General features: G+C 40.5%; 1 protein-coding gene across 3 annotated transcripts in view; it reads left to right on the plus strand.

Annotated features, from left to right (window-relative positions):
* Nucleotides 1-27,520, plus strand: part of LOC120525431 (glutamate-rich protein 1) — a 65,425-nt gene that overhangs the window by 24,111 nt on the left and 13,794 nt on the right. For all 3 annotated transcript variants that reach the window (XR_005632952.1, XM_039747701.1, XM_039747702.1), the window contains 2 exons: nt 4,887-5,021; nt 6,500-6,637. Coding sequence is in view for 2 of the 3 variants with exons in the window: in XM_039747701.1 (XP_039603635.1) it covers nt 4,887-5,021; nt 6,500-6,637 (273 nt within the window). In the remaining variant the exon portion in view is untranslated. The remainder of the gene's footprint in view (nt 1-4,886; nt 5,022-6,499; nt 6,638-27,520) is intronic.

Below are 27,520 nucleotides of genomic sequence, written 5' to 3' on the forward strand. Positions count from 1 at the left end.
GCATTGCATCATTTGAGTGTTACACACATTGTTACAAAGATGGCTACCTCAGTGGCATCACAGCTTTCTCCATCACATTTAATTAATTGACAAAGAGTGCAGTTGTAGCAGCTTCTACCTAGTGCTTTGTGCCAAATGAAATGGTAAACCCAAGGATTCATACAAACTTGTACGCAAATTGTGCTACTGCACAATACGGACCAAGGAGGGAAACACTACCAGTTTAGCCAACCATTTAAAGGACCGGTATGCAATACAGTACAGAGAGTTTCGAGAGGTAGTTGTTATATTTTTAATTAAGAAAACTATGTATGTGCCTGTGCGTTTGAAGTAAAGATGTTACAGGCATTTTTAACATGTAGTTTGTTAAGTGTTTCCCAGGTTAAAATAACGATCTGCAATTATTTTTACCTGGTGGTTACAGGAAGTTTCATTCAAACTTTTAAGATTGTATAAATTGGCGCTTGTAAATGTTTAGAGTCGCAATTGTTAGAAATGTTTTGGTTTTAACAAGTAAATTTCAGATATTGTCTTCCTTCAAGAAATTATTTCATATACACTGAAATCACAACACTTTTATGAGGAAATAAAAATTAAAGTAATTACTAGTCTTACACAGCCGTACTTTTCAACCACAACTGATCTGTGGACCAGCAGGTCTGCCTCAACATACATGGCAGTAACTCTCCAGTTTATTACACAGTCCTAGGACATGCAAAGCTGGTGCTTGGGCTATATTGGGCTTAACTCTGAAGACACAGAAGAAGGCTTAAAGAAAGGAAGTTATTCACGATGAATGGCAGGCGACACGCAGGATTCAGCATATGAAATGCTGGAAAATTTTTAGAACAGCAGCAAAGCCGTCTGCTCACTTCTAGCAGACGATAGGAAAAAATGGCACAGCATGCCAAAAGACTCTGACATTACAGTTCTTAAGGCTGTAAGAGATATTTTAAGACCATTAAGCTCTTTCACTGATACCCTCAGTGGTGAAAAACACACCACCCTCTCCTCTGTTCTTCCGTTTACATGGGAAGATTTTTCCCATTGGACAGCTGATCAGGATGATAGCATGTTGAGACAGCAACTTAAAGAAAATAAAAAAAATACCTAAGACAGAAGTATAAGGACCACCCTCTGCAGTTTGTTCTCAACATGTCCACATTTCTTCATCCAAGGTTTAAAAACAGTTTTGTTGTCTTAAAAGAAGAAGTCGAGCAAATGTTATATAACAGTGTTCATTTGCTTGAAGTGGAAACCCAAATTCAGCAAACATCCTCTTCAAGCACCAAACAACCATCAAAGAAAAGCAAAACTGATTTGAAAGAACTGTTAACAAACATTCAGGGGGAAAAGAAGAGCCAAAGTCAGCAGTCTCGGCACTCTGCATCATCTGAAACTGTGCATCTCACAAATGAGTTAACAGTGTACGAGAAGATGCCTGAACTTAGTGCAGAGGAAGATCCACTGGTGGAAAAAAAACGAGAAAAACTTAACTCATCTTGGTCAATTTGCAAGCAAATATTTCTGCTTTTCTGCTTCTAGCTGTGCTTTGGAGAGTGTTTTTATTATGACTGGGCTAATTTGCAGCTCAGAAAAGGGTATGCCTCACAGATGAGCACATTGACATGCTAGTCTTCCTTGCAAAGAATTTGGAAGAGATCAAAGAGATAGTAATTTGCACTGTTTGCATTTACAATGCATAAGATTAAAGTATACTATTGATTTGTTGTTTTTTTAGTTGTTGCATTTCATAAGAATTGCACTAATGTTAATTTAGTTATTTATTGTTTAATGTAGGGATGCACCGAAATTTCGGGCACCGAAAATTTTCGGCCGAAATAGCATTATCGGTTTCAGCCGAAACGTAAGAAAGCGCCGAAAATAAAAGCTGAAATTGTCGCCACGCCTCCCATCCTCCCGCCTCGCTCGCTGTCATTACGCATCAAACACGGAGTATGTCGGCGGTTTGGAAGCACTTCAAAGTTTCAGATGAGGACAGCAAAGTTGCAATATGCAACATTTGCTCTGCAAAAGTTTCAAGAGGGGGTTCAACAGCAAAGACATTTTCGACTACACCACCTTAAGTCAAGACACGCAATTGAATTTGAGGAATACCGTCAAACAACGTTGGTTAAAACTAAGCCAACTAGCACATCAACACCCTCGGTTGCCACATTTTTCGAAAAAATTAAGAAATTTGCAAATGACAGTGCAAAAGCATGTGACATAACAGAGAAAGTAATGGAATTCATTGCTTTAGATGACGAGCCGTTTTCAGTCGTGGAGGACATCGGATTTCAGAGGCTAATACACCACATTGAGCACAAACACACTGCCAAGCAGACGGTATTTTGCAGAGACCTCTCTACCTGAAATGTATGACCGTGTTGCAAAACATGTTCATGAGCTCATGACCACAGATATCTCTGCTCTAAGTTTTACCACAGACATATGGAGCTCTGACGTTAGTCCAACTAGCATGCTCAGTTTGACAGCGCAGTGGATAAACGTGGAGTTTAAATTGCAAAACATTCTGCTTCATGCACAGGAGTTTGTCGGCTCACACACTGCAGCAGCAATATCCGATGCTTTGGCTAACATGTTTGAAACTTGGAACATAGACAAGTCTAAAGTGCATGTGATTGTGAGAGATAATGCACGGAACATGATAAAGGCTATGGATGACAGTGGATTAAAGAGCATACCTTGCATGGCACACACGCTGCAGTTGGCTGTGAATGAGGGAGTGCTTAGTCAGCGGAGCATATCAGAAATCACAGCAACTGGGAGAAAAATTGTGGGACATTTTAAGCATTCTCCGCTTGCTTATTCCAGACTACAAGATTTGCAAAAACAGTTTGGGATGCCAACAAACGACTACAGCACGATGTGGCCACTCGCTGGAACAGTACATACTATATGTTGCAAGGATTACTTGAACAGAAGCGGTTTTAGCTGCATACATGACAGATCACAACCTGCCAGCAACTTTGAGTGCACATCAGTGGTTGTTGGTGGAAAACATTGTCTCTTCTCGCCCGTTCAACAGTTAACCAAGGAAATAAGCTCAGCTCAAGCGCCTGTTGCTGAAGTTATTCCACTGATCGCAGCACTGAAGCGCCTGCTTGGAAAAGAGGCGGAAACAGATCATGGCGTAAAACCAGCTAAAAACTCTACTGGAGGCTGTTAACAAACGCTTCCAAGACATTGAGTCCAACCCTCTTTACGGCATTGCAACAATATTAGATCCACGCTTTAAAGACCATTACTTTGACGATGAGAAAAGGCAGGATGTACGCGAAATGGTGCAAACAGAGCTTACGGCTCTTGAAACCTCTGGTGAAGCACAAGCCGCGACGGGGAGAACAGAGCAAACTGTGCCTGAGAAACGGTCACGCATAAGTGATGAGGCGCACATTCCTTCGCTTTCTGATATGTTTGACGAAATTTTACAGGAAAGCGCCCCAACCCACAGCGTGTAAGAGCAAGCGCAGCCTCACAAGAAGTAGCAACCTATCTAGCTGAACTACCCATTGGCAGAAGTGACAATCCACTTGACTACTGGCGCGAACAAAGATCGCTTTCCTTTGCTTGCATGGACTGCGCACAAGTACTTATCTGCCCCAAGCACCAGCACAGACAGTGAGAGATTATTCAGTGCAGCATCTCATGTTCTTGATGAGAACAGAAATCGTCTCTCCAGCCAGAAAGCTGAACAACTTTTGTTCATAAAGAGAAATCTGCCACTTTTGCTAAAATAAAAGCAGCCTAATTTGATGTTGTTTACAGTTAAAGGTTTGATTTATTTATTCTGTTATTGCAATGTTGTTTTGCACAGTAATTTAAAATTGAAGTAAAACGTTTAATGCAGGTAATATTTTGCACAATTGTAAAGGCACTAAAAGCTAGCACAGACTGAGTGATTTTTTTCAGTGCAGTATGTTCTTCATGAGAAGAGGAACTGTGTCTTCAGCCAGAAAACTGAAAAACTTTTGTTCATAAAGATAAACCTGCTTCTTTTGCTTAAATTAAAAGCAGACCAATTTAGTGTGTATAGTTATGTTGTTTACAGTAAGAGGTTGGATTTATTTATTTTTCTTCTGTTTGTGCACTGTTGTTTGGTACAGTAATTTAAAATTGAAGTAAAAAAGCAGCTAGCATTTTTTGCACAATTTTGTTACAGAAAGAAATTTTATTTAGTTTTGTTATTGTTAAACAGCCTTATTACTGTTATTTATTATCAATAAAAGTTTGATTGCTTAATTAATTTGTAGTTTTTTTAATACAAACAAAAGAAAATATTTTAAACATGTTTTTAATGAAGCCATTTTCGGTATCGGTTTTCAGCCAAGTGCATCCAAAAATTTCGGTTTTGTTTTCGGCCCAGAATTTTCATTTCGGTGCATCCCTAGTTTAATGTTATTTACTATTTAAGAGACCATTGTTTATGGTGGGCTGGCACCCTGCCTGAGGTTTATTTCCTGCCTTGCGCTCTGTGTTGGCTGGGATTGGCTCCAGCAGACCCCCGTGACCCTGTAGTTAGGATATAGCGGGTTGGATAATGGGTGGATGGATAGACCATTGTACATTACTGTTCATTTTCTTTAAAAGTCTGTTTAGTGTGGGTTTGTATATTTATAAACCCAGCAAGAGTTAAAAAAGGTTGTAAAGGTTTTGTATTACAATAGAAATATTTATGAGTTACATTAAACTGTGTTTAGTATCAAAAATGGCATTGAATTTCAATACTTTTCTTGTATCGAAGTTTGAAATTTTAGTATCGTGACAATACTACTGTACAAACTGAAATTGCAGTTTTAGATACAAGGAATCTGTAACAGTTTATGTACTATAACTGTAAAAAGTTTTTTTTTTATTTACAGTGTTCAAAGAAAAGGTTTTGAAGAAACTTTATAATTTCCAGTTGAAGAATGTTACACCACAAAAACCTACAAATGAAGAAAAATATATTACTACAAAAGATGCTGAAATAGTAGCTTCTGAGAGCAGCAATGCAGGTAATATCTGCATTTCTTTTATGTGCTTCTTAACTAAAACTAAAAAGAGCAAAATTATTAAATGTTGTTCGTCACCTGAGTTTAGATTTAAAATTCTGTGACTTTGTAGAGCATGCGATGATTATTAATTATGCCCTAAAATATTAAATTGGCAGAGTATGCTTTCTTCTTCACATCAGTGTCTACAAACAACATTTTCTTTATTTAGTTGACATTATACTGTTCTTTCTCCTAGAGTGGCTTTAAGTATATTTGAATACTTTAGAGTGGAGGCATGTGCTGAGCGCCAAAAAGTGACAGTGGGTTAGTGATTCAAAGACACAGAACTTTTCACACTTGTAAATGAGATCTTGCTATTTGCCTGTTTCGACACTTGGCATTTCAGATTGCATTATTCAACATATAACTGTGACCACTCAGCTTAGATGCTTAAAACAGCCACCAGCATTCTGCATCTTGGCTGGTATGCTAATTTTAGGTCACATAACCTGGATAATTTACTGTATATACAGTTTTATAAATCACTAAATATCTGCTGTTACAGAATATTTCTTTTTGCAATGCATTTGTCATTTTAAGAAATGCATGTACTTAAATTTACAAATAGTGTTTTGAAAGGCCTTAAAATACAGCATAGTCATCACCATTTTTTCAACCTACAAATTCTACTTCAGAATTTTAACAACATTATCATGCAACACTCCATAATTTTCCCAGAAATAATCAGTTAGCCTTTTCAAAATAAATATATGTCCCACACAGCCCAATTGAGTTGAACCCAATCAACTTAGCTGTGACCAAATGTAAGTGTTTAGGTTGAAAGCATATATTTCCAAGACAGTATCAGTGTATAAGTCCATAGAGATTTTTCTGTAATAATAATACAGCAGCGAGTAAGGCTCAGATGATAAATACAAGTAAGCAGAAGTTATTGTAGATCATTTCCAACAGATTAAAATGTGGGCATTTTACACTTGAAGAATATCTTGCATTGTATTAAGAACAAACTCCACTATGAGTCCTTCTTGATATTTTTTTCTTAATGTGTGCATTTTTTTGCAATTCAATATGCTAAGTCATGGCTGCCCATATTCTTTTGGTCATTTTTCCACATTACTGTTCATTTAAGGTGAATACATAAATTATGCTATCCGGTTTTCTAGTGCATTGTGAGTTTTTGTCTTTTTATGTTAATGGAAATTTTATTTCTAAGCATTACACATTCACTGTTGACAGGTGACAGTGAGCAGATTTACTGAAATTGTGATTTCCTTGTTGTATGAAATGTCCTTTACAAATACACTTTATAAAATTATTGCTTTCTATTATACAGCTCTGACTACAGTAATTCGGTTTTGACATTTTTGTTTTATCTTTCAAAATTCTCTGTCACAATTTAAAACATTTTCTTGGAGGTGCCTCACAAGCTACACAATAACAAATTATATTATTTTTTCAATTTTTGCTACATTTTCTAGAAACCTCTGTTAATTGTGATTCAACAAAAAGGAAAGTCTACACAGTGTGTCTACCACCTGATGATTATAAACTAGGCATGATGGAAAATGATGTATCAGCTGAGCCAGGGGACTCTTCCAGTCAAGAAGACACAGAAGGTAAGATTTGACTGTAGCTAGACTAGACCATTTTCTTCATAGAGAAAGTAAAACATACAGTTATGAATTAAAAAAGAAAACTGTAAGCAGCTGTGAAATCATACTATACAACTTGAGAAAATTTGAATAGTGTATTTAAGAATCTTCCAGAAACAATATTTCAATGATTTCCGACTGTATAATTCAGCACATATTTATCAAAAACAATAATTGGTTTAGCAATGCTTGGAAACAGAAATTCATTTACATAGGCAAACAATAAACAATAAAAAACAATGTCAGACTTGTTTAAATGTAAAATATAAAAGAGCAAATATATACTTTATAAGGACTAACAAAGTATAAAATTTAGTTTATATGTGCAAATCAAAGAATTGTTAAAGTCTGGTATGATGGTGGAGCAAGTAGCATTTCTTCCTCACTGCCCCAGTATCCTGGGTTCCAGTCCTGGACTTGGTAGATACACACGTGGAGTCTGCATGTTCTTCCCATATCTGTGAAACTATTTCTTCAGACACTCAAGTTTTTCTCCCAAGATTTGTAACCTAACCTTTAGATTTCCAAAGATGTGGATTATTTGGTGATTCCAAACTGGCCCAGTATGAGCTTGGGTATGTTCGCCAGTGCCTGAAAAAACTGTAACTGGTAACAGGGTATTTTGTTTATGGGTTGGGGGGTGGTTCAACTAAAGGTCCCAGGGAACAAATATTGTAACGAGCAACATAGATATTAAAGGTCTTTTTTTTTTGGTTTAGTTGGAGGAGTTGTTGCCTAATTATTGTTGGTGCACAAATGTTTTTACTAATCATTTACCATATTACAATTACCATACCAGAATCAATATCAGAAAATGAAACGTAAGTCAACAACCATAATTCCTTCCATAATTGATTTCACGCTTGCATTCAAAAAAGTTTTTTAAATGTTAGTCTATCATATATTCTCCCTATGGCATTTACCACTTGATTGACATACAGGGCGGCCAGTCTGAGATCTCTTTTCTTCTAACACACTCGTCTGGCTATCTAAGTGATCTAGTTAGCCTTCCAATTTATATCAACTAAAGAAGGGATTAAAAAAAAAATTGTTTATGGGCTGGATAAGGAATTGGAAGAGGATTGATTTTTTGCTCTCACAATGTCACAATTGAAGTGCGTTTGTCTAATCTGTCAATCTGTCATTGCTATTCCAAAGAAGGAAAATGTGGAAAGGCACTTTCGAACTGTTCATAAAAACTACTAAACTGACTTCCTTCCAAGAGCGATCTGAGAAAGAGAAAGGAGAGGGAACTAAAATCGCAGTTAATCGGACAACCATCATTTTTCACTCGACTGAATTCAAAAGCAAAGGCAGACACACCGAAGCAGCGTTCCGGGTGAGTCACTTGATCATTAAGCATAAGAAGTCCTTCCAAGATGGAGAGATGATAAAAGATGCCTTCGTTGAGGCAGATGGCTAGGGAGAAATTCCTGCTGAGATTTCAAGACCCCTGGCCAGGGAAAAAGGAGTTTCTCCTTGTCATTAAACATGCAGAATACAAGCAACTTAATAACGATCAATGGCCGCTTAACTTGCCATTTGTTTTCTGATCTGACCAACATGTTGAATGAGGTTAATTTACAGCTGCAAGGAAAAGAGAAAACCATGGTCAATGTGATTAGCTCAGTTAATGCTTTCAAACGAAAAATGCAACATCTGTCCTCAAAGCTGCAGCGCCTTGATTTGGGGAACATCCAATACCTCGCGTCAGAGCTGGAGACGCAATTGAAGGCATGTGTGCAACTTGACAGCATATGCTGCACAGAGCAGACTGAAAATTGTCTGTCAGACTTTATCTAATGGAAAAAGTAACGATTCGAAAGTGTTGCCCAATGTAGCGGAGTAAGATTAGCGTTTCTTCTTCACAAATGTACACAAGTAAAAGTAAAAAGTATGGTGCAGTAAAACTACTCTTAGAAGTAAATTTTTTTTAAAAAGTCAATCAAGTAAATGTTACGGAGTAAATGTAACTCGTTACTACCCACCTCTGATACTCAGTATATATATATATATATATATATATATATATATATATATATATATATATATATATATATATATACAGTAATCCTCGCTATATCGCTGACTTTCGGGCTTCACTCTATCGCGATTTTTTCTCATACACGCTTACGCCACTACGCATGCGCTTTTGAGAATTTTATCTAAGCCCTACAATGGCTCCTAAACGTGCTGCTTTTTCTAAGCCTTCTGAGAATAAAACTAAGCTACCGGAGGAAGATGCTTACTATCCAGAAGAAGGTGAAACTCTTGTATATGATTAAAGATGGCAAGACCCTACAAAAGCCTCCTCACGCATGTGAAAAGACAGCGCCAGCAGCTGCCTATCAAGATGTTCTTCAGCCGCACCCAGACACCCACTGCCTACTCCTAGTACTTCTTTAGCAGAAGAAGACAACAACGCACCTGCTGAAGATACTGCACCACCTCTGAAGACTCTCCTACTGAGGTCGTGCTTCATAGGTTAGTGGTTGTGTTCAATTAAATGTACAGTACAATAATCTACTATAGAAAAGCGCTCGATTGTCCTTCCGTCCATGAGTGCAAAGCGTAGTGGTATTCCGCTTATTACAGACTTACTACTTGCGGCTTGAGGTACGAAGAGACGCGATGTGAGCAGAGTTCTGGTGCTCTCATCGTTCCCTTGCTTTTGTGCACGATGCTGGAAAAATAGAAAAAATTATGTCTCTGGAAATAATTAATGTTGATGGAGTACAAATACCTCACCACGTAGTAAATATCAGGGGAGATGGTGCTTGCTTATTCTCATCTATAGCTTATTTAGTGCATGAAACTCCGCCTTTAGCGTACAGATTCGGCTGACATTGTACGACTTTGGACAGGCACTTGAGGGGATAAAAAAAAAAAGATGTTATGAATGGACACTTTGATGTTCTCATTCTCTACACTTACATGCCTGATGTATACATGGAGCGCACAATAATTGAAGATAAAAGTCGGTCGCCTTAAAAGGCGAGTGCGCCTAGTAATATGATATTTGTAACGTCTACTATGTCTTATTTTCTCTTATTTTGCCTATTATATTGAGTAATACGAGTGTAATGGTGACTAAAGGGTGTTGTTTCATGTCTAGAGGGCTCTAATAATGTTAAAAAACGTATTTAGAAGGTCGTAAACAGGTTTTCTATACTCTAACTGCGAAAATATTTGATTTATAAATAAAGAATCCTACTTGCTAAAATTCATTTATCACGGTAGAGTCTGGAACGGATTAACCACATAAACGAGGGTTCACTGTATATATATATATATATATATATATATATATATATATATATATATATATATATATATATATATATATATATATAGCATTTTAATGTAGGTAGATCATTTTGACGTGGTCGTTTTAAAAGTAGCTCGCAAGCCGAAACAGTGTGGGCACCCCTGGGCTAGGTGCTTCTGGAAATACCCCAGGAGAAGTTTGGAACTGTTTGTTGAGGGCTGGATGCCCTGTGCTGTCTAGATTGCCCTGCCCAAACAGCCCTTAACAGGAAATAAAGTATGCCTAGTGACTAGTTATTTCTCAACAACAAATGAACTTTTGATTATCAAAGGCAATGTTGTTTTAAAACATGCATGAATAAAATTTATATATAACAGGTATTATTAATAAAAGCTAAACATTAAAATTGTTAAACACACATCACTTGTTAGTGAACTGATAAAATGGTGAAATAAAATATCTCTTATAATATGCTAAAAAGGAAAAGTGCTTCCGTTACAGATGTTACTAATATTTCTCTTTATTAACAGTGTAAGTATATGCTTTAGTATAATAGTATCTTGTCAATTTCTCATGATTAAATCATTGATTATTTACTGTATATCATAAGAAAACTTGTATTTGGATGTTTGCGTTTTATTTTTAATTTGTTTCAGGTTCTTATTACATTTTTTAATTAAGATTTAAAACAATGAATTTAAATAAGTGGAACTAAATCTACAGGTTTCATTACTAAGTAAATGAAACAGTAGAGCATGGTCAACACTGGCAAGTAACTGACAATAGCCAAGGGGTGCAGTTGGGGAGGGGTGAGTGAGTCATACCTACATTACCACAGTTACCAGCTCTTGAACTGCTCACTTGATACAGTTGAGATTAAAAGTATATTTTTACATGCTTGGTACAGTATTCTGGGCAAAGCTTTAGTGAATTATAAGAAAAGTAGTGTATATAATTACAGGTTCATCTGAGATAGAACAGAACCTTAGTAAATCAGGGCACAGATGATCCGGATTCTTCTGTATATATACACAGTACTCTCCAGCACCACTGGTGAAAATGAGCAAAAGGAATAATTAAACAAAAATCACCTTTTGGTGAATTACCTTTATCCCACACTGCAAAAACACAAGAGCAATCCAACCTTTAACTGAGGTAAATTTATTCTGAAAAGTAAGTCCTCATCAAGAAATAATTATTTTTTTTACAAAACCACGTGTGCCACAATTATTGGCAGCATTTAATACTTTGTACAACCTCTCTTTACCAATAAAACAGCACTGAGCCTTCTCTTATGACATCTTACAAGGTTGTAAAATATAGTGCAGATAATCTAAGGACATTTCTCTTTACAGAATCTGTAGATCATCCATGGACCTAGGTCCTCTCTTGTGCACTGTCAGTTCACCCCACAGGTTTTCAATGGGTTTTACGTCCAGAGACTAAGATGGCTATGGCAGAAGCTTGATTCTACTTTCCTTTAACCATTTATGTGTTGATTTTGACATATGTTTTGGATCATTTTTCTGCTGGAAGTTTCAGTAACAACTTAGTTTTTAGTTTCTTAGCAAACAAAGCCTGCTAGATTTAAATTTTACATCTCCTTGTATTTCTTAGAGTCAGTGATGTATTTTACCCTAACACAGAAAAACAGATCCACAATGATAGTGGCAATAAAATTCTCTTCTGTGTAGCCATCCTTCTATTTACACCAAACCCACCTTGAGCGTTTGTTGACGATAAGCTCAATTTTCATTTCGCCTGACCATAGAATACGGCTCCAGTCAAAGTTCCAGTTACATTTTGCAAACTCTAGATGCTTATATTTGTTGTTAAATGATAAGAAAGGCATTTTACTGGCATGCCTTCAAAGTAATCTGGTGATATGAAGGCAATGTCTGATGTTAGTTTTGGAGAAGTAGTGACCCTAAGGTGCGCCTTTTTTCTGTATTTTTCCAACCTCTGTTACCAACCTGCTCTCTGTGCATTTGGGTTAAATAAACTTGGGTCTACTTTCAATACATTTTTTCTTATTTTTTGTGTGTTCTCTTATCTTTTCATGTTCGTGAATGAATGGATAAGGGGATTTGGTCTATGTGCCACCTCATATTTATACCTCAGTGAAACAGGAAGTTATTAATTACTGCTTGAAACTTTCTACACACGCTGATCAACCTTAAAACGCCAATTATGAATGGTAAAATGCTTCAATTGCACTTCGCTCATAAGAATCTCTAGGGGTGCCAATAATTGTGGCATATGTGAATTTTTTCTCATTATTAATTTACTTTAGTTAAGAGTTGGCTTTTTTTCAGTGGGAAATTAAAGTTATTCACCAAAAGTTTTTTTTCTTATCTTTACCAGGCATGCTAGTAATTATATTTATAGAGAAAAGCACAATTTATTAAAAAAAAAAAAAAACAGAGAAATCGCATGTACATAAGTATTCACAGCCTTTGCCATGAAGCTCAAAATTATGGTGGTGTTTCCCCTGATCATCTTTGAGATGTTTCTGCAGCTTAATTGGAGTCCACATGTGGTAAATTCAGTTGATTGGACATAATTTGGAAAGGCACAAATCTGTCTATATGTTCCCACAGTTGACAATTCATGTCAGAGCACAAACCTAGCATGAAGTCAAAGGAATTGTCTGTAGACCTCCGAGACAGGATTGTCTCGAGGCACAAATCTGGGGAAGGTTACAGAAAAATTTCTGCTGCTTTGAAGGTCCCAATGAGCATAGTGGCCTCCATCATCCGTAAGTGGAAGAAGTTCGAAACCACCAGGACTCTTCCTAGAGCTGGCCGACCATCTAAACTGAGCGATCGGGGGAAAAGGGCCTTAGTCAGGGAGGTGACCAAGAACCTGATGGTCACTCTGTCAGAGCTCCAGATGTCCTCTGTGGAGAGAAGAGAACCTTCCAGAAGGACAACCATATCTGCAGCAATCCACCAATCAGGCTTTTATGGTAGAGTGGCCAGACGGAAGGCACTCCTTAGTAAAAGGCACATGGCAGCCCGCCTGGAGTTTGCCAAAAGGCACCTGAAGGACTCTCAGACCATGAGAAGCAAAATTCTCTGGTCTGATGAGACAAAGATTGAACTCTTTGGTGTGAATGCCAGGTGTCACATTTGAGGAAACCAGGCACCGCCATCGCCAGGCCAATACCATCCCTACAGTGAAGCATGGTGGTGGCAGCATCATGCTGTGGGGATGTTTTTCAGTGGCAGGAACTGGGAGACTAGTCAGGATAAAGAGAAAGATGACAGCAGCAATGTACAGAGACATCCTGGATGAAAACCTGCTCCAGAGTGCTCTTGACCTCAGACTGGGGCGACGGTTCATCGTTCAGCAGAGAAAAGGACTCTAAGCACACAGCCAAAATATCAAAGAAGTGGCTTCAGGACAACTCTGTGAATGTCCTTGAGTGGCCCAGCCAGAGCCCAGACTTGAATCCGATTGAACATCTCTGGAGAGATCTTAAAATGGCTGTGCACCGATGCTTCCCATCCAACCTGATGGAGCTTGAGAGGTGCTGCAAAGAGGAATGGGAGAAACTGGCCAAGGATAGGTGTGCCAAGCTTGTGGCATCATATTCAAAAACACTTGAGGCTGTAATTGCTGCCAAAGGTGCATCGACAAAGTATTGAGCAAAGGCTGTGAATACTTATGTACATGTGATTTGCGCTGTGAATACTTTCCGGATGCACTGTATATATATATATATATATATATATATATATATATATATATATATATACACTGCTCAAAAGAATTTAAAGGAACACTTTTAATCAGAGTATAGCATAAAGTCAATGAAACTTATGGGATATTAATCTGGTCAGTTAAGTAGCAGAGGGGGTTGTTAATCAGTTTCAGCTGCTGTGGTGTTAATGAAATTGACAACAGATGCACTAGAGGGGCAACAATGAGATGACCCCAAAACAGGAATGGTTTAACAGGTGGAGGCCACTGACATTTTTCCCTCCTCATCTTTTCTGACTGTTTCTTCACTAGTTTTGCATTTGGCTACAGTCAGTGTCACTACTGGTAGCATGAGGCGATACCTGGACCCTGAGGCGATACCTGGAGCATGAGGCGACACCTGGACCTGGGCCTGGAGGAGATTCTAGGAGACAAGCAGTTACTCTAGGAGAGCTGGAGAGGGCCATAGAAGGTCCATAACCCATCAGCAGGACCAGTATCTGCTCCTTTGGGCAAGGAGGAACAGGATGAGCACTGCCAGAGCCCTACAAAATGGCCTCCAGCAGGCCACTGGTGTGAATGTCTCTGACCAAACAACCAGAAAGACTTCATGAGGGTGACCCAAGGGCCCCATGTCCTCTAATGGGCCCTGAGCTCACTGCCCAGCAGCATGCAGCTCGATTGGCATTCGCCATAGAATACCAGAATTGGCAGATGCACCACTGGTGCCCTGTGCTTTTTACAGATGAGTGCAGGTTCACCCTGAGCACGTGACAGAAGTGAAAGAGCCTGGAGAAGCCATGGAGAACATTATGCTGCCTGTAACATCATTCAGCATGAGCAGTTTGGTGGTGGGTTAATGATTGTCTGGGGAGGCATATCCATGGAGGGTCACACAGACCGCTACAGGCTTGACAAAGGCACCTTGGCTGCCATTAGGTATCAGGATGAAATCCTTGGACCCATTGTCAGACCCTATGCTGGTACAGTGGCTCCTGGTGCACGACAATTCCTGGCCTCATGTGGTGAGAGTATGCAGGCAGTTCCTGGAGGATGAAGGAATTGATACCATTGACTGGCCACCACACTTTCCTGACCTAAATCCAATAGAACACCTCTGGGACATTATGTTTTGGTCCATCCAATGCCACCAGGTTGCACCTCAGACTGTCCAGGAGCTCAGTGATGCCCTGGTCCAGATCTGGGAGGAGATCCCCCACAACACCATCTGTCATTTCATTAGAAGCATGCACCGATGTTGTCAGGCATGTATACAAGAACACAGGGGCCATACAAAGTGCTGTGTACAATTTTGAGTTGCTGCAATTAAATTTTGGCAAAATGGACTAGCCTGCCACATAATTTTTTCACTCTGATTTTTGGGGCGTCTTTGAATTCAGGGTTCTGTAGGTTGATCATTTTCATTTCCATCAAACGATGTGGCATCCTTTCGTTCCTAACACATTCCCCAGCCTATATCAGTATTGATATCCAGGAGGATTTCTTTTTCCCATTGAGATCTGATGTGTTTTCAAAGTGTTCCTTTAATTTTTTGAGCAGTTTATATATATATATATATATATATATATATATATATATATATATATATACATACACACAAACACACACACATACATGAGGGGGACCCAAAAATAACGACAATTTTTTTCTGGAGGCTGGAGGGGCATTACCGACTTTTGCCGCTAGGTAGTCGACTGCCCTCTGCATCATTTGGCCAAGCGGTGTCCTTGGGGAAAGGTCTGTAGGTTCAGTGTAATTTTTTTCTTGAGCCTCTGTTATCGTCTTCATTGATTTTGTGATGACAGACTTGAAAGAGTAACTTGTTTGCATCAGTTTTGTTTCCTTTTAGGGAAAACAGCAGCATAAGCTGTCACAATGCTTCGAGATGCTTTCAAAGAAGAAGCTTTGAGCCAGGTGAGGGTTTTTATCTTAAAGTGCTGAAGCGATTGCATGATGCTGTGCAGAGAAAACAACCCAAATTGCTGCGATCAAGAAAGTGGCTTCTGCATCACGACAACGCTCCCGCCCACACAGCATTGAGTGTGTGGCAGCTTCTCACGAAAAACGGGATGACAACAGTCGCCCCCATCCTCTCCCAAGACCTTGCACCATTCGATTTTTTTCTTATTTCCTTAAATTAAAGCGTTTTCAGGATGTAGAGGAGGTCAAGAAGCAAACAACGGAGGTACTGAAGAGTTTCAGAACGGTTTTGAACAAATGGTGGGACAAGTGTATTGTGTCTCAGGGAGAGTATTTCGAGAGAGATTACATTTTGGAAATTTTCAGAAAAATACGCAATTTTTAAAAACAAAAATCTCAGTATTTTTGGGTCCCCCTTGTATATAGCATTTGTCAATAAGGGATGCATTAGATTTCATTCACAAATAAACAGGACACTTGTAGGGAAACTGATAGTTAACTAAGCTGCTAAGGCTTACAGCAGCATAGGGAAATGTGAAATGACAAAAATCTTACTTTAGCTGGGAGGATCAATATTGTCAAAATGAATACCCTTCCAAAGCTTATATATCTTTTTTAAGGCATTTTTTATATACATGAACAACTCCTACTTTAAGAAGTTAGGCTCAGTTGCACCATTATTAATCTGAAACTCAATATGGGGGCACATTAAAAAGGTTATTCCTGCAGCTATCATAAACAGAATCCACTAGTTTTTCATTCTGTTATATGGCTTCTAATATACAATAAATTCACAGTGGAAAGGAAATCCTGTTCTAAATCTTTTTTGTGTGCTCTGTGCAGTGCTCAGGTCATCACTAATTGTTATCAATTCACCATTTACTAAAGATAAGGAACCAATATAGAACATGTTTCGAATCAGAGAATGCAATAATGATTGAAGAAAAATACAAAGTTTTGGTTCTATGTCCATTCAAGATGCTCAGTAGTATATTATAATACAGACTGAAACATTCAGTTAATGATCTCAAACTTAGAAATGTCACTGAGCTGTAAAAGCCCTGGACAGAGGTGTGTGCTCAAAGTTTTCCCAGTTTCTGGTTGATATATAAATGAAGTGTCTGGTTATAGGTATTGCTGCTATTGGGAGCAAATCAATTTGTTGAATCCAAGGTAGAAGCTCTTTGTGACACCGCAACATTAGATTTTCTATAGGTGTCTTTAGTAAATAAATTATAAAAGATTATAAAAATAAAAGTTATATATTGTGTGATCAGTATACCCATAGTCTATTTTGTTAAGTTTTGTTGAAGATTAGAATACATTTCCAGGAAAAAATGTTTAATAATGTAGAAAATAGGTTGCTCCAAAATTTCAGGCTTTTTAATTTTTTTCTTTCTTTTTGTTGCATTCATATTTAAAAAACAATGAAATAAAATTTTTTTGTTGACAAAATTTGACACTTACCATTTTTGACATCGGATTTCTAGGATCGTTGTGTTGCTGTGGTACTGCATTTTAAGAACTCAGCTTTTCATTAGTTGCTGTCATGAGACCAGCATTTGTTATTTATGTTAAGATGGTACTGTACATTATCCTGAGCTCTTACTAATTTATGTGTACTTCATTCAGCAATGACAAAACTTGCAATTTTTTTATGCATAGTATTAAATGTTATTTCAAAGATAAATGAAATAATACTGCAGTTATTTTATCTTTAATTGTATTCTTGCAGTTGCACTCATAAAAGCACAGAGTGGCAGTATCTGAGAGCTAAGAATAAAGCTGTTCTCTGGAATAATAGACACAATTTATGGTCATCTCAGTGACATGTACTTACACATGCATTTTAGGACTTTTTGGGAATTCACACTATGCACTTTCCTTGATTTCTTATTTTAGATGCCTTTTTCATCAGGCAGCATAATTAAATAACCTGTCACAAATGGTTTCATTTGAAATGCTCTATGATCATTCACCTGCCTTATGTGCATAAATGAGCAGAAAGCTGAAAAATGAATGAATCAGTGAATGAATAAAGCATTTGGTTTTTCATATACATTTTAGCATAAACAAATGCCCACGGTAGCTAGCTGCTTCATAAGATTATTGTGACTTTTTTTTTTCCTCAAATAAATTTGTATTCACCGCTTGTTTCAATGCAGGTCTTAGTAGTTGGATAATATTTACATTCTAGTGATAACCTGTTTGCATTGCAGAATTTTCTACTTAATGCACAGTTGCACACTATTGCTGTTTCTACTTAAGTGTCTGTGGTAATTTATGGTATCTTTTTAAAGCAGCAAAATAAGTTATTTGCAAATTAGATCTAATAATAAGCTTACAAAACCAAATCAGTTGCTCTGTATAACTTCTCTGTCCCTTGATTTGGTCCAGTTTCAAGCCTCCCATTAAATACCATCCATCCTCTTCTGCTTATCCAAGATCGGGTCGTGGGGGCAGCAGCTTGAGCAGAGATGCCCAGACTTCCCTCTCCCCGGCCACTTCTTCTCGTCCTTCCGGGGGAATCCCGAGGCGTTCCCAGGCCAACCGGTAGACATTGTTCCTCCAACGTGTCCTGGGTCTTCCCTGGGGCCTCCTCCTGGTTAGACGTACCCAGAACACCTCACCAGGGAGGCGTCCAGGAGGCATCCTGATCAGATGCCCGAGCCACCTCATCTGACTCTTCTCGATGCGGAGGAGCAGCCGGTCTACTCTAAGCCCCTCCCGGATGACTGAGCTTCTCACCCTATCTTTAAGGGAGAGCCCAGACACCCTGCGGATGAAACTCATTTCAGCCGCTTGAATTCGCAACCTCATTCTTTTGGTCACTACCCATAGCTCATGACCATAGGTAATGGTAAGAACATAGATCAAATGGTAAATTGAGAGCTTTGCCTTAAGGCTCAGCTCCTTTTTCACCACGACAGACCAATGCATAGCCTGCATCACTGCGGACGCCGCACTGATCCGCCTGATGATCTTACGCTCCATTCTTCCCTCACTCGTGAACAAGACCCCAAAATACTTAAATTCCTCCACTTGGGGCAGGATCTCGCTCCCATCCCTGAGAGGGCACTCCACCCTTTTCCGGCTGAGGACCATTGTCTCGGATTTGGAGGTGCTGATTCCTATCCCAGCTGCTTCACACTCAGCTGCGAACCGATCCAGAGAGAGCTGAAGATCACGGCCTGATGAAGCAAACATGACAGCATCATCTGCAAAAAGCAGTGACCCAATCCAGAGCCCACCAAACCGGACCCCCTCAATGCCCTGGATGTGCCTAGAGATTCTGTCCATAAAAGTTATGAACAGAATCGGTGACAAAGGGCTACCCTGGCGGAGTCCAACTCTCGCTGGAAACAGGTTTGACTTACTGACAGCAATGCGGACCAAGCTCTGATACAGTTGTACGGGGACCGAACAGCCCTTATCAGGGGGTCCGGTACCCCATACTCTTGGAGTACCCGGGACACGGTCAAACGGCTTTTCCAAGTCCACATAACACATGTAGACTGGTGGGGCAAACTCCCATGCACCATCCAGGACCCTGCTAAGGGTGTAGAGCTGGTCCACTGTTCCGTGACCAGGACGAAAACCACATTGCTCCTCCTGAATCCGAGGTTCGAGTATCTGACGGACCCTCCTCTCCAGGATCCCTGAATAGACCTTTCCAGGAAGGCTGAGGAGTGTGATCCCTCTGTAGTTGGAACACACCCTCCGGTCCCCAATCTTAAATAGGGGGACCACCATCCTGGTCTGCCAATCCAGAGGCACTGTCCCCGATGTCCATGCGATGTTGCAGAGGTGTGTCAACCAAGACAGTTCTATAACATCCAGAGCCTTGAGAACTCCGGGCGTATCTCATCCACCTCTGAGTCCTCAGGCTCTGCTTCTTTATTGGAAGGCATGTTAGTGAGCTTGAGGAGGTCTTCGAAGTACCCGCCACCCCCCCACCGACCGACAACGTCCTGAGTCAAGGTCAGCAGTGCACCATCCCCACCATATACAGTGTTGACACTGCACTGCTTCCCCCTCTTGAGACGCCGGATGGTGGACCAGAATCTCCTTGAACCCGTCCAAAAGTCATTCTCCATGGCCTCCCCAAACTCCTCCTACGCCTGAATTTTTGCCTCAGCAACCACCGAAGCTGCATTCTGCTTGACCTATATATAGTGTTTGAACATTAGTACCCATCACCCCCAGAGGTGTCTGATATGTACTGTTAGGAAGCTGCCAGCTAAGGGCCTATAAAGTGTTTGTTTCTGAAAGCAAGACTCAGATGTACTTATCCTCTTATGCAGATGTGCATATGGGCCTTCTGCTTATTTTTCTATCTTAGTTAAATCCAATTTATCCTTTTCTCCAAAGACAGTAGTCGACTCTGTACTATTAAATCTTGAGTTTTTTGGCAATCTGTCATAGAATAACCGTCATTTCGCTTAAACAACAATAGACTAACATATTTCTTGAGAAAGTTATTATATTTTGACCATTGTTTAACCCAGAATTAGACATTGGGAATACCTTGTAACTTAAGGAGAGACAATTTACTTTCTTTATTGAACATAACGGGTTTCAGCTGTGCTAACACAATTACCAAGATTTCTCTAATAACCAGTTAGCATTTAAACATGATTAATTAAGAATGAACTAGGAGTGTTTACAATTAGGACACTGGATTAATGGCTGCTGAAAATGGGTCTTTGCAGACACATGTGAATAATAAAGTATAAATCAATCATTTCAAGCAGTAATAACCACCTGCATCATTAGTAATGCACATATTTAAAGGTATCTTGATAAAATAAAGTATTAAAATCCATAAAAAACATTCAATTATTTGTGTGATTTCAGTCTGTTGAATGCTACTGTGTATTTATCCATTTTCAAATCTGCTTAACATCGATACAAAAGTTATAACATTAGGACAACAGTCACTAAATATTGTTCTCCTGTAGCTCACCAACATCCACCTTTCTGTGGTTTGAACATATACATGCAACCGTGATAAGAAAGACATGGGTACATCAAAAAAGGTTTGGGTCAGCCACCCATATATTGTGTCCAGGCTGAAATAGGATAGATTTTGATGAGTTGTGTTCAGGTTGAAGTCCAAAACAGAACTGGTTTTGGTTTGACAAGATGGCAGCTTTAAAGGGCAGGAACCGGAAGTGATGTCATTGAGACTGGAAGTGACATCATCCATAGTGCCGGAACCAGAAACAACATCTTCGGTACTGGAAGTGATGCCATCAATAGCACCGGTGCCGGAAGTGACATCATCAATAGCGCTGGCACCTAGTGGGATTTCCTGGAGATAGTCTGAAGAGGACAGAGAGAGAAAGTTAGTGCAGCTCGCCACCCCAGGTCTGGCATGGCACTACTATTATTTAGGCCCTCTCGCTGCCTCCCAATCACACGTGTGTGACACAAGGAAATTTATGAATGTTTTTTTCCTCCCTTCGTAGTGTATTATGAATACTTTTTGTCCTTTATTATGCAGTAATACATTATACTGGTTTTAAAATCTGAAATATTTATATTTACTTATTTGACCAACACCTTTATCCAAGGTGACTTACGACATTTGAGATAAAATACATTTTTTTGTTTGTTTGTTTTTCCAGTTGAAGCACAGGCAGGTGAAGTGCCTTGCTTTTGGTCACACTCTTTCAGTAGCATTATTTGAACCACAGTCTCTGGGTCTGAAGTCCAAAGCCTTGGCCATTGTGCCATACTGCCCTATATAAATAATAATCTTTACAATATTTATTTTTTATGCCTTTCGATATTCTCAGTCCTTTCCTTCTCATCCTTCCCCACAAATAATTATATAAGAAACATAGAGTAGAACAGATATAAGACCATCTCTTGAGAATGAAAAAGAATAGCAGTATCTACTGCATGTTAGTTCACCATATTTTGTAATATTTCTGCTCTAATTGTCTTGCAATGAACTTTTTTCTAATTTCAAATTGTCTTGTACATCCCTACTCCACTGTTAAACAGAAGGTTGTGCAGAGAAATAACAATGTATTAAAGACTTCTTCCATATAACAATCTTACAGGAAGGGTGCACCATGTGTAGGAGCCCTAACGAGGGCAATAAAGTGATCAAAATGCCTAAGGATTATAATACAATACATGTAAAACATATAATCAAGTGAGGTTGGAATCTGGTAGAGCCACTCACAATTTATTTTTTGTTACCTGTTATTTAACATCTTCCTCCCAATTTTGTTTCAAAGATTCAAAAGATTATGTTGTAAACATTGTTATAATCCAAACATAATTTTTTAATTTATAAAGGGTAAAGTAAGGTACCCTGTGATGAAAGTAATCTTTGATCTGCCAATGGAAAGAATGTTCTGGGGCATGTTGTATTCATCAGAGATATTTTTCACCATCACATATTGTATTATTCACTACAAGTCAAGTCAAGTTGGGGAGCATGCACTGGTACAGTGCATTGCCACACCCACTACAGGATGAAACAACTCGGGATCCCGGTTTGCAACCCCCTAGGCAGACACGCGGTCCAGTCCCACCCTCTGGAAATGACCCTCTATCTGCCGCAGCCAGGTGATACGTGGGCGACCCCTTGGCCTAGTCCAGCCACTTGGGTCCCCAGCAATGAGGATCTTATGAGCCGGATCACCCTCGGGGAAACGCGCCACATGGCCATAGTGCCGTAACTGACGCTCCCTCATAATGCAGGTACTGTGCCTCATTCGGGACTCCATGAGCAACTGCTCATACAACACAAATTCAATTACTAAGTCAGTTATTCACTACTGTTGAATATTATTTGATTATACACATATCATTTTCTGTGTACAAACCAATACAGGTCTTGTTATCATGTGTGTGCTATTGGAAAGCCTTCTTTTAATGGTGCATTGTATTTTAAAGATTGTGTATTAATTCTGCCTAAAAGATCCTAATAGATAGTTAAAAAGTACTGATCATTTTTTTAATAGACGTTTGAAGTTTTACATATGTATGCTTCCTAAATTTGTGAGTTTTTGTGACATGGTGAAAGAAAACAGTTCAGATGTAAACTGGCAAATTCTAGCAAAAGGAAAGATTTATATGTTTGTATGTGATTGTTTAGAATTCTAAACTCTCCCAATGTTCATGCATTATTTGTACCCCCACACTATGCGACTCTTCATTTCCACCCGGGGGAGTTAAACATTAACATTATACAATGATATTGTCTGTTATACCTGCCTTACACTCTCCACCCTGCATTTTTTAACTTGCACTGCATTTTTATCACTATTTAATTAATATTGTTTTTATCAGTATGCTGCTGCTGGAGTATGTGAATTTCCCCTTGAGGATTAATAAAGTATCTATCTATCTATCTATCTATCTATCAGGAAGTCACAAATACAGTGTAGCATAGTATTTGTATGCAAGGAAACATTTTATTCTTAGCTTCAACCCCACATTCTCAGAGCTCCCCTCCTGAACTGCTATGCCCTCAGAGAGAGAGGGAGAGAAAGTGGTTCAGTAGCATGGGAGATGGAGACGTGAAAGAGTATCATGTCTGTAAATTGCATTAAGTTATAAAATATAGAAGATTCATGGCAGTTTTGCTGTTATTATTTTTGGGTGGGATATCTGCCATCTTAATGATGATGCCATTCGTCATTCCTTTGTTTCTCCACTCAAAGCATTCTTTTCTGTCTGTCAATATCAGTCATACATCTAATTTCATGTAGATGTCTCTGCTCCTACTTGTGATTTTCATTGCATAGCAATAAAAGAAAATTGGATTAAAATAAATACACTTTAGGATAAATTTGAATCACGAAATATCTCTATATATAATACAAAGTATGTTTATTGAGCTGTACATGTGCATGTATTGTTTTGTTTCATAAGGCAGGTTTATTTACGCTGACAATTGCACTGAAATTATGTTGCAAAAGATTGTAATTCACTGAAGGTAACTGATGCTAAGCTTTATCTGTCAAAAAAACACAAGGAGAGTATTATGTTATACATAGCTGCTGCTTATGAAATAGATAACTTTACCTCCCTTTTACAAGTACTGTTTTTAAAATTTAAGTTATTAAATGTAAATAAATCATCTGCATATTTATGAAGCAAATTAAGTTTAAGAGTAAACGTATTCTCAACTTGGTTCACATGATACAAGTAATGTAACACGTTCCCACCAATTCAAACATAAATAAATTAACCAATGACTTGTACCTTAGATAGATAGTGTAATAAGATGAGACTTGAGGTGTGAAAAGGTTTGGGGCAGCCACCCGTTTAATTCGGTTTCCTGGCTGCAAAAGTACTTGAGACATTATAGTAAAGTTTACACAACAGAGTCCAAAACAGAACTGCCTGCCAGAGCAAAGGCAGTGGGCTTTATAGGACAGAGGGCGAGATTTCCCGGGTAAGACCTGCAGAGAACTCAGAAAGAGCGTCAGCGTACGGGCAAATGTATAAACAGTATTTTCCAAGCCCTTCAGCTGCCTCCCATGCACACGTGTGTGACAAGACTCCCCCCTCAGCCCAGACCCGTCGGGTTGGGCGACCTGCACCGAGAGGTCGTGGGCCCGGGAGAGGGCATCGGCGTTGGCATGAAGAGACCCCTGTCGATGAACGAGCATATACTTGTACTGCTGCAGGTCAAGAAACCACCTCGTGACCCATGGATTCGACTCCCTGTGAAGGGCCATCCACTTCAGAGGTGCATGATCCGCCACCAGAGTGAACACGCGACCCAAGATGTAGTACTGCAGCTGCGTAACCGCCCATTTGATCGCCAGAGCTTCCTTCTCCACCGCCGCGTACCTGGTCTCCCTGTCCAACAGTTTCCGGCTCAGGTACATAACGGGGTGTTCAACACCGCCGACGCTTTGGCTCAACACGGCTCCCAAGCCTGTGTCCGAAGCGTCCGTCTGGAGGACAAAAGGGAGAGAGAAGTTAGGGGAGATTAAGATAGGTGCTGAAGTCAGAGCCCTTTTTAAGTCACTGAATGCAGCCCCCGCTTTATCAGACCATACCACCGTATTAGGAGCTCTTTTCTTTGTCAAGTCGGTCAAGGCGCCGCTTCTTCGAGAAGCGAGGCACAAACCGGCGGTAGTACCCGCCAAACCGAAAGGATTGGACTTGCCGCTTGGTCTGCGGACGAGGCCAGGCCAGTATGGCTTGCAACTTGGAACACTGTGGCCTCACAGTACCCCGGCCCACTAGGTAGCCCAAATATTTGGCTTCTCTCAAACCGAAGAAACATTTCTTGGGGTTGATTCGAGCCCGCCTCCCAATGTCCGTAATACTGCTGTGACCTGCTGTATGTTTTCCTTCCAGGTGCTGGAATAGATGACAACGTCATCCAGATAGGCAGCACAGAACGAGTTATGGGGCCGGAGCACTTTGTCCACCAGACGCTGAAAAGTCGCAGGCGCCCCGTGTAACCCGAATGGAAGGACACGATACTGCCAGTGTCCGCTAGGAGTGCTAAACGCGTTTTTCCTTCGGACTCCGCTAAAGGAACCTGCCAGTACCCCTTTGTCATGTCAAGTGTAGTCAAGAATTTGGCTGGTCCCAGTGTCTCGAGGAGGTCATCCACGCGAGGCATGGGATAAGCATCAAATCGGGAAACTTGGTTGAGCCGACGGAAGTCATTGCAAAACCTCCAACTGCCGTCAGGCTTAGCAATCAAGACGATGGGACTGGACCAGGGACTACTACTTTCCTCAATTACTCCTAGTTCCAGCATTCACTTGATTTCCAGTTCCACTTCTACTTTCTTTGCCTCCGGGAGTCTGTAGGGTCGCTACGGACGATCACCCCGGTCAGTCAATATGTCGTGCGCAATCAGAGAGGTCCGACCAGGCTGTTCACTTACCACCTCTGGGACGGAGCAGATAGCTGCTTCGAGCTCCTGTTTCTGTCTGGGAGATAGCTGCTCGCCGAAATTAAGGGAACTTACTTCAGCGAAGAGAGCAGGGCTGTCCGAGGAGGGATCGGGACCCTCTCCTTCCACGGTTTCAGCAGGTTTACATGATATACTCGCCAGCTGGTCGGCGATTGGGCTGTTTCACCAAATAGTCCACCAATCCCTTCCTCTCCTTAATTTCAGAGGGGCCTAGCCAATGTGCGAGCAGTTTAGAGTGAGAAGTAGGTACCAACACCATGACGCGATCCCCCGGTTGGAACTCCCGGAGAGTCGTGCCACGGTCATAAATGCGGGCCTGTGCTGATTGTGCCTCCTCTATATGACTTTTAGAATCAGTCTAATTGCATCAAATCTATCGCGCAATTGGGCGATATATTCCAAAATATTAGTGGAGAGTTGTGCCTCCCCTTCCCAGCCTTCTTTTAAAATATCTAATAAACTCCGGGGCTGTCTTCCGTACAATAATTCAAACGGAGAGAAACCCGTAGAGGCTTGAGGAACTTCCCGGTAGGCAAAGAGGACAAGGGGGAGGAGTTGGTCCCAATTCCTCCCATCCTTGCTGACTACCTTACGTAGCATTTGTTTGAGAGTTTGGTTAAATCTCTCCACTAACCCATCGGTTTGAGGATGATACACCGAGGTCTTTAAATGCTTTATTTTCAGTAACTTGGCAGTCTCCTTGAACATTTCCGAGGTAAAAGGCGTTCCTTGGTCCGTCAGGACTTCTCTAGGAATGCCCACCCGCAAAGACTCCTACTAGTTCCCGTGCAATATTTTTTGTGGTAGCCGAGCGCAAAGGAACGGCTTCTGGGAATCGGGTTGCATAATCCACGAGGACGAGTATATATTTATATCCTCGGCTGAAGGTTCTAGGGTCCTACTATATCACCCCAATCCTGTCAAAGGAACGCCAATAAGGGAAGGGGACCAGAGGAGCACGGTCCCTCCTAGGAATTTGCCGCAGTTGACACTCCGGACAGGAAATGCAAAAGCGGCGAACCTCCTCAATAATCCCCGGCCAAAAAAAACGGAGCTTAATTCACTCTAGTGTTTTGTCGGAGCCGAGATGGCCCCCAAAAAGGTGGGAGTGTGCTAACTCGCAGATCTGCCGCCGGTAGGTTCGCGGGACTAGCAACAACTTCCGAACCTTCCCCTCATGCTCAGCGACCCGATGCAACAAATCATTATCAATGACAAAGTGAGGTCCCTGTGGCATGGGCTGATGAGTGCCTTGGCCGTTAACGAGGAACACTGCATTCTTTGTGTGTTTCAGAGAGTCGTCATTCCACTGTTCTCTCTTGAAAGAAGCCGGCGTTGCTCTAAACTGAAAGTGCAAGTCAGAGAGTGGGTCCGCTCTGGCCTCAAGGGGCAGAGATTCCTCCCTCGCTGCCGGGGCGCTGGTGGATGGCGTAGCAGCCCGCGACGTTCCGGGAGTGCCTTCGTCATTCTCTTGGCCTTCCACCCCACTCCCTGTCGGCTGATTACACGGTGTGGAAGCAGCTTGAGATGAGTCTTTGTCATCTATAATGAGGCCATAAGTTTTTTGGGGAATGCTTTCTAGGCTACCGCTGTTACTATTAGACCAGTCCCGCGAGGATTACGGAAACGGAGGATCCGGTGCACCGCTACGTAAGTTGTCTAAGGGTTCCTCCGAGACATACGTAACAGCGGGCGGTTTTGTACGCGGATATCTCCGTACACATTTGAGACTGGTCGTTTTTTTAATCCATTGTTGCGGTAGCACAAAACGGCGAGCAACGACAGACACGCTACTGCCGGAATCAAATAGGGCTGTAACGTTATGTCCGTTAACGAGAAGCTTCCCCTTATGTTTGTCTGCCAGGGGATTGCTAAGGGCACACAAACAACTCCGCCATTGTCCCCTACGGTCCGCCTTATTCCCCGACAGGTCGCAGGCCAGACGGTCCGGCGACTTCGGAACAGGCTCTGGATTTTGTGGAAGGGACTGCTTCAGTGGGACATAGCTCCCGGGTAGTCCACA

The sequence above is a fragment of the Polypterus senegalus genome, chromosome 3 (assembly GCF_016835505.1).
Source record: "Polypterus senegalus isolate Bchr_013 chromosome 3, ASM1683550v1, whole genome shotgun sequence".
Taxonomy (NCBI): domain Eukaryota; kingdom Metazoa; phylum Chordata; class Cladistia; order Polypteriformes; family Polypteridae; genus Polypterus; species Polypterus senegalus.